General features: G+C 38.9%; 2 protein-coding genes across 2 annotated transcripts; both read left to right on the top strand.

Annotated features, from left to right (window-relative positions):
* Positions 1–80: 80 nt before the first annotated feature.
* Positions 81–2,576, top strand: LOC126830558 (U4/U6 small nuclear ribonucleoprotein Prp31). The gene has a single exon (XM_050560954.2). The coding sequence runs from the start codon at positions 211–213 to the stop codon at positions 1,702–1,704; it is 1,494 nt and encodes a 497-aa protein (XP_050416911.1). The 5' UTR covers positions 81–210; the 3' UTR covers positions 1,705–2,576.
* Positions 2,577–5,702: 3,126 nt separating this feature from the next.
* LOC126830559 (polyubiquitin) lies at positions 5,703–8,075 on the top strand. Its single transcript, XM_050560955.2, has 2 exons — positions 5,703–5,831; positions 6,388–8,075. Exons 1-2 carry the CDS (start codon positions 5,733–5,735, stop codon positions 7,765–7,767), a joined length of 1,479 nt encoding a protein of 492 aa, XP_050416912.2. The 5' UTR covers positions 5,703–5,732; the 3' UTR covers positions 7,768–8,075.
* The last annotated feature ends 500 nt before the right edge of the window (positions 8,076–8,575 follow it).

The raw sequence follows: 8,575 nt of genomic DNA, 5'->3' as shown, positions 1-8,575 counted from the left end.
CAGATATGAATATTACCACTAAAATGAAACTATACCTCAACCCAAATATTATGGGACGGATAAGGGACACCCAATTCTATTAAGAGACTGGAAGTGTGAGGCTCAAAATAAAGCTTTTGCCTGAAACGCAAGAAACACGTTGTTGAACGAATAAACACTGTATACGAGCATCTTGCAATTAGCAAACCACAAAAAAATATCTAATCCAAAATGTCTCTAGCAGACGAACTGCTAGCTGATTTGGAAGAAGGGGGAGTCGATTATAATGATGATGAGGAATTACTGCCACTAGAGGTGGAAGACATCCAGGATGTTTCTGCCATGGATGTTGAAAAAACTAATTATGATGTTCACAATGTTGCCAAACTTCAAACCAGTAATGAGTTGAAAGAAATTGTTGTCAATATTGAAAAATATTCCAAAATGGAGAGAAGGGATTCTGTAAGTGGCCCAGTGGAGTCTGATCCTGAATACAAACTTATTGTTGACGCCAACAATATGACAGTGGAAATAGACAATGAAATAAACGTTATTCACAAATTCGTTCGAGATACCTATTCGAAACGATTCCCAGAATTAGAGTCGTTGGTGCCAACAGCACTGGAATATATATCAACAGTAAAAGAATTGGGGAATAACATCATGGACAAATCTAAAAACAATGAAAATTTGCAAGAAATTTTAACGCCAGCTACTATAATGGTTGTTAGTGTGACGGCATCAACGACGCAAGGCTCAAAACTAACCGAACCTGATTTAAATGTTGTCATAGAAGCTTGTGATATGGCCCTTGATTTGAATGAGTGCAAACATCGCATATTCGAGTATGTTGAATCACGAATGACATTTATAGCACCAAACGTATCTATCATAGTGGGAGCATCTATTGCTGCTAAATTAATGGGGGTGGCCGGAGGATTGACCAAGTTAGCCACCATGCCTGCTTGCAATATCATGGTACTTGGCGCACAGAAAAGAACGCTGTCTGGCTTTTCGTCCACAGCGATTTTACCCCATACAGGATTCTTGTATTACGCAGACATTGTACAGAAAACGCCTCCTGACCTGAGAAAAAAAGCAACAAGATTAGTGGCAGCAAAATGTACGTTGGCAGCAAGAGTGGACAGTTTTCACGAGAGCACAGACGGCACAGTCGGGGACACTTTACGGGCAGAAATAGAACAGAAGTTAGATAAACTCCAGGAACCACCTCCAGTGAAAACGATTAAAGCCTTGCCAGCTCCTATTGAACAGTCAAAAAAGAAAAGAGGAGGCAGACGAGCTCGGAGAATGAAGGAAAGATTAGGATTAACAGAAATGAGAAAAGCTACAAACCGAATGAATTTCGCACAGATTGAAGATGATGCATATCAAGAAGACCTTGGTTTCTCTCTCGGTTCGCTTGGCAAATCTAATTCTGGTAAAATACGTGGACCTCCCGTAGATGCGAAAACCAAGGCTAGAATTTCAAAAACTTTACAACAGAAACTCAATAAAGGAAATCAAACTACTTGGGGAGGCAGTACGACTGTTAAAAAACAAGTAGCAGGTACGGCATCCAGTGTGGCCTTCACTCCATTACAAGGCCTGGAGATAGTTAACCCACAAGCTGCAGAAAAAAGAGTTCAAGAAGCCAGCCAAAAATATTTCTCAAATACTGCAAAATTTCTGAAAGTAGAAACACCCAAACCTGCTCCATTCTAAACATTTGTTGACAATATTATACATGAAAATGTCATTGCCGTATAGAATTCCTTCAGGATACTGGTAGATGTCAGATGCGTGTCCAGGTGGTGGGGGGGGGCAGCTCATGTGGAGCCTATAGTACAGGAGAGACACTATACATTTAAAAGAGTAAATTTCCTTCAGAAATGGCCTCAGATGCAAGTAAATTGACATCAAACTTCCAAATTTGTCTGGGGGGAGAACCCCATATCCCCTTCAAAGCTCTGCTGTCCGTCATGCCAGAACAGGTACCCTCTGCTCATTTTTCTGCACACGCCCTTGCATGTATCAAATAAAGCTGCTGATCCTCATTTATACTTTTTGGACAATGTCTAATTTTTCAGGGCTTAATCCATACTAATTGCACTCGAAATTGATATTTAACATTTAATTAAGAAGTAAAAATATTAACGGTGGATAATCTCCCAGTTTGATTCAGTTGATCAAAAATAGACCGATCAAACAATTTCAGCAAAAATTATAGATGGCACTGGCTTGTCAAGTGGATGCGAAATATTCAATTTATTGTACATCTTTTCAGGCCTACATGTAAATAGTGACAGAAATGCAACCATTTTTGAACTGATGCTCCTTTTAGAGATTCAACTTTCACAATATTGTAGTTTGCAATGGATTAAGAATCCCTCAATGACGATCATAGTTTAATGGTTAAGTTTAAAGTGAAAGTGTCACAAGAAATATTTGAATCCTGCATTTGTAAATACTGACACGTAATATCTCAGTGATATGAAGGTCATTTATCACACTTCTTATTGTGTCATGCATTGTTGTTTTAAACTTTGTACTTGTTTAAAGGGCATGTTTAAAAAAATAAACAAAATGAAAACATATTGTTTGCAAAAATAATTTTAAATTTAAATATGAAGGGGTGTGGATAGTGGAGGAGGCCTTTGCCAGTTGAACCCATATCTTTTGTCTATGAATTGATTGAAATTAGGTTTAACATCCTACTATTTGGCACGAGTTTACAAAATCTAGCTTTTGCTAGATTAGTCAGAAATTCCCGAACTTATAGGTACGTGAACAATAGAGTTGTCCAATCAGAGGCTGTGGCACAAAGACACTCGAATCAAACATCGCGACCTCCACGGAAACCTTAACATTGAATGAGACCTTGAACTTTGCAACTCAATTATCACAGGTAGACATTTTAGATGGAAAGGGCGAGACTTGGTATTCGCGATGATATTTACTATCAAGGAATATGAGAGGTCCCCAGCTGGGTCAGTAGCCAATCAAAGTTATTGATGAAACATACAGGGTATTACGTGAAGGGCTTGATAAGATGGTATATTGAAATGGCACCAACCAGACTTCTGGACACAGGCAAATATATGCCAAGTGCTACAAGTGAAATTTTGCCATTATGGCCCACTCTCATTTTGATTTCCAACTGTCAGATGATCTTACTCTGTCACAGTACAAATGGGACCATGTCTTTTCTGACTAGACGCTTTCCTACTGACAGTCTCCCTCCCTCCCATCCCACGTCCTACACCACTGACAAGGTGAAAGAAAGCTGGAAACTCTTGAGGAAAATTCTCGGCCAACACTGTGATCGAAGCTGGGACCTTCTGGTTTGTGAGCCAGCTCATACTCACCAAGTGACACTGTCTCTCCTTAAATATCTTGGGAAGCCACAGTACAAATGGGACCATGTCTTTTCTGACTAGACGCTATCCTACTGACAGTCCCCCTCCCGCCCATCCTGCGTCCTACACCACTGACAAGGTGAAAGAAAGCTGGAAACTCTTCAAGAAAATTCTCGACCAACACTGCTATCGAAGCTGAGACCTTCTGGTTTGTGAGCCAGCTCATACTCACAGAGTGACTGTGTCTCTCCTTAAATATCTTGAGAAGCCACGCACGTGGCTAAGTGAGTAAGATGTTGGCTCGCTAACCTGAGGTCCCATGTTCGATCCCTGCACTGGCTGAAGAAAGTTCACCAGGATTTTTCAGCGTGGTTCCTCCTTGTCAGTGATGTAGGACAGAGGGCCTGGCAAGGGACAGCGTATAGTCGTTAAGATGGGACAAAAAACTGAGGTCCCGTGTACACATTGGCATGCACGTAAAAGAACCCTTGGCAGTTGGAAATTCGATGTAAGAGTAGGCCATAGCACTGTTCTCTGGGCAAAATTTCCCTCATATCACACTGTATGTTGTAAGCCCGTCTTCATTAGCCCAGTCAGAGCAGAACAGTAGGACGTTAAACCCTGTTTCATTTCATTTCATTTCCTTAAATATCTTGTAAATGTATTAACATCTCTATATGTTATTTGAGATGAACAGGGGAAGGATATATCCTCAAATGGCAATCAAACTTGAGCACAAGGAAGTGTAATGTACATTCACTCACGGAAATGATACGAAATGAGGTTTATCGTCTTCATTTCCTGCACTGACTGGGATAATAAAGACAGGCAAATACCAGGCAGTGTGCTATGAGGGACATTTTGCCTGGACAGCAGCGATATGGTTTACTCTTATTTCAATTTCCAAATGTCAAGGGTTCTTTTACGTGCATGCTATTTGTACATGGGACCTCGTTTTTTTGTCCCATCCTAATGACTATACGTTGTCTCTTGCCAGGCCCAGTTTCCTGCACCAGTGACAAGGGGGAAACCATGCCGGAAAATCCTGATGAACTTTCTCGGTGATGATCAAACTTCTCAGTGTTGACCGGGAGAATATTGAATGAACTGTTAAAACTATGTATTCAATATATAAAGATCAGAATGTGACACAATAAAAACCTGGGGATTTAATATTGTTTCAAATCTCCTAGGCCCTTTCCTCAAAATAGTTACAAGCTAGCTGAAAGCAGCTAATTCTTTAACTCGATATCATCCACAGTCTTCGACATTGAAAACATGAATTATTTGTCAATTTAAATCAAGATTGATGTTGTGATCTTACCGGGAAAAGATGGGCTTCTGATATCCAATATTTAAGACAAAATATACATTTTATCACTGGTACACAAATCGTGTACCAGAATGCGTTTCAGCGCTATTGCCCATTTGTAACAAGGGACTCGAAGAACATGGCTAGACATATTCCATAAGTCATGTCAAATGGTGACGCCATATTCTTATCTGGAGAGCATGCGCAATAAATATTACTGGTGTAAACAGGATAACCCCGGCCCGAATAACCAGACGCTACAGATTGCCATTTGCTTGAGACTTCTCGCATATTACGCCGAACATAACTGATTTGAAATTAGAGTAAAACCAGAAACGATTGAACGTAAATCAGTTTATATACATTCCTATTACATTATTATATATGCGTTTCAACCCATTTATGTCAATTTCTAGGTCCCAAATATTAACAATTTAGTTCCTTTTATTAAGGCTAGGGAAAGTAGTCACATTCTGGCATAATTTATAATCGAGTGTCACGTTTAATAATAATCACCAAGTCAGAAATAAAAGAAAAGGTTTTAAAATGTCGTTTCATTTTCTAGCTTGGATGCAATATTTATTTATCAACATACGTAACTGAGTCACCAGAAATAAAAGAAAAGGTTTTAAAATGTCGTTTCATTTTCTAGCTTGCGGATGCAATATTTATTTATCAACATACGTAACTGAGTCACAGTAGGTCAATGTATTTCATAATTTCACTTTGCTGATGTCATGATTATGTATACATGTAAATGCCAAATGGCGTGATAAACTGACAAATTACATGTAAAACCGAATTGAATAGTCCTCTATACATGCACTAAACACGTATCACCTAAACAGTTCCATGATTATCTAAACTTATTAATTGTCATGGCAACATTATAATGAGAAAGTTCAATAGATTGCTTCAGTATGTCATATGTATATCACATGACATTGTTATTGATCAATAAACCAAACCCCAGTAACCCTTGACCCTTTTGTCTTGAATAACAGGTGTGGGTTTTCTCCTCTATCAGTCAGTTTGTTAAATCAGTCTGGATAATCAAAAGAGTAAAAATAGTACGTGACGTCATGCCCACGTATAAAAGCCTCTGCGCCTCGAATCTGTTTTATTCGGAGGTTTTGTACAGTGCAGAAGAACACACCAATTATATTTTGTCGAATTTATTGGTAAGTTTGTTGAAAATTTTTTTTGTGTAATAGGCCCTAATTCCGATTGAAAGAGTTATCGAATATCAAATTATGTATTCATTTCTCAATTATATTTTATATCTGGAAAGGGAAGGAAAAGGATCCAAAATTCAAATTTAGCAGACGAAATGGCGTCATCTGGTCATAATTTTGACGCCATCTTGAAAATTTTGATCTGAATCAAATTTGTTTCAGTTTCACCTTGTCTACAAGTTTGTTTCTAAGAATAAAAATTACATCTAACACTTATTTCGTTTTATAATTCGGTATTTTTGGCGTTTATTGGGTATAGAATTAGAAAGTCAGTCTTCAACAACCCTTAGTGTAGTAGGCGCGAAGAAATTCTTGGAAGGAATGGAAGGCGCAAATATTGAAATACTAATAGGAGTCTATCTAGGACGGTTACTTTTAAGTCAAATTGTTCCACAACCCAACCGAGTTCAATTTTCAAGTTCTGGGTAGGCTATTTATCACAAGGCTCAAAACAGACAAATAATTAACGGAATTATTAGAATTTTACCGTTTTCTTTTACAGATCATCATGCAGATCTTTGTAAAAACCCTCACTGGTAAAACCATCACTTTAGAGGTTGAACCTGCAGATACCATCGAGAATGTTAAAGCCAAGATCCAAGACAAGGAAGGTATCCCCCCAGATCAGCAACGTCTTATCTTTGCCGGAAAACAGCTTGAAGATGGAAGAACTCTTTCTGACTACAACATCCAGAAGGAATCCACACTCCATCTTGTCCTGAGATTGAGAGGAGGTATGCAGATCTTTGTAAAAACCCTCACAGGAAAGACCATTACCTTGGAGGTAGAACCAGCTGATACCATTGAGAACGTTAAGGCCAAGATCCAAGACAAGGAAGGTATCCCCCCAGATCAGCAACGTCTTATCTTTGCCGGAAAACAGCTTGAAGATGGAAGAACTCTTTCCGACTACAACATCCAGAAGGAATCCACACTCCATCTTGTCCTGAGATTGAGAGGAGGTATGCAGATCTTCGTAAAAACCCTCACAGGAAAGACCATTACCTTGGAGGTAGAACCAGCTGATACCATTGAGAACGTTAAGGCCAAGATCCAAGACAAGGAAGGTATCCCCCCAGATCAGCAACGTCTTATCTTTGCCGGAAAACAGCTTGAAGATGGAAGAACTCTTTCCGACTACAACATCCAGAAGGAATCCACACTCCATCTTGTCCTGAGATTGAGAGGAGGTATGCAGATCTTTGTAAAAACCCTGACAGGAAAGACCATTACCTTGGAGGTAGAACCAGCTGATACCATTGAGAACGTTAAGGCCAAGATCCAAGACAAGGAAGGTATCCCCCCAGATCAGCAACGTCTTATCTTTGCCGGAAAACAGCTTGAAGATGGAAGAACTCTTTCCGACTACAACATCCAGAAGGAATCCACACTCCATCTTGTCCTGAGATTGAGAGGAGGTATGCAGATCTTTGTAAAAACCCTCACTGGTAAAACCATCACTTTAGAGGTTGAACCTGCAGATACCATCGAGAATGTTAAAGCCAAGATCCAAGACAAGGAAGGTATCCCCCCAGATCAGCAACGTCTTATCTTTGCCGGAAAACAGCTTGAAGATGGAAGAACTCTTTCCGACTACAACATCCAGAAGGAATCCACACTCCATCTTGTCCTGAGATTGAGAGGAGGCATGCAGATCTTCGTAAAAACCCTCACAGGAAAGACCATTACCTTGGAGGTAGAACCAGCTGATACCATTGAGAACGTTAAGGCCAAGATCCAAGACAAGGAAGGTATCCCCCCAGATCAACAACGTCTTATCTTTGCCGGAAAACAGCTTGAAGATGGAAGAACTCTTTCCGACTACAACATCCAGAAAGAGTCGACTCTCCATCTTGTCTTGAGATTGAGAGGTGGAAACTAAACATAATTTCGACAAAATGTAACTGTTCCAATGTGTATTTTATTCAAATTTTTCCATTTGCAAATTTTTCCCTATCATTAAATAAAGACATGTAATATTCCAAATTTCAAAATTATGCTTTTACCAAAAAACCTGAAACTATTTAAGTTAATAAATTATATCTTAATGATATATTACCAGAACCATTCCAAGTAAATAAAAATATTCAAAATTTCAAAATTCTGCTTTTACCAGAAAACCTGCAACTATGTAAGTTAATAAATTATATCTTAATTTTATTGAGACCAAATAAAGAATTGTCAGATAAATTCTGTTTTAATATTTTATTCCACTTATGCATGTAGGCCTAAATTTAACTGCAGGTCACTTAGTTTATAGACTGCTACATGTATGTAGCACCCATATTAAGTTGTGGGAGTTGGCTGGTGTCTAATGGAGTGAGATAGCCTAGTAAGATGATGACTCACCAAACAGAAACTGATGTTTCAATCCCAGTATTTACCAGGAAAAGGCCCTGTGAATTTCCAGTGTGGTTTCACCATAGGCCTGTTGCACAGGATGTCAAAGAGTCGTTTGGATGGGACAAAAACGAAAGTCCTGAGTGTAATGTACCTAAAAAAAATTCCCTAGCTGAATACGAAATAAGAGTAATCCAAGCAAATATCCTCTCTCAGCAGACTACATGGCATATGCTGTATTGTTGGTGCAGAAAAGTAGTCTATTAAAATTTCATTTCTGGTGTTGTATCAATCGGATTAAAATACGGATCAATATTTTGACTTTCGATGACCTACATTACATAAAGATC

The sequence above is a fragment of the Patella vulgata genome, chromosome 8 (assembly GCF_932274485.2).
Source record: "Patella vulgata chromosome 8, xgPatVulg1.2, whole genome shotgun sequence".
Classification (NCBI taxonomy): Eukaryota; Metazoa; Mollusca; class Gastropoda; family Patellidae; genus Patella; species Patella vulgata.
This window is presented reverse-complemented; position numbering and strand designations above follow the sequence as displayed.

Bases quoted from the DNA above. Each gene is read 5' to 3' on its own strand.
- LOC126830558 (XM_050560954.2), top strand. From the start codon at position 211: ATGTCTCTAGCAGACGAACTGCTAGCTGATTTGGAAGAAGGGGGAGTC.
- LOC126830559 (XM_050560955.2), top strand. From the start codon at position 5,733: ATGCCCACGTATAAAAGCCTCTGCGCCTCGAATCTGTTTTATTCGGAG. The intron at 5,832-6,387 runs GTAAGTTTGTTG...TTTCTTTTACAG, and splicing joins ATATTTTGTCGAATTTATTG to ATCATCATGCAGATCTTTGT.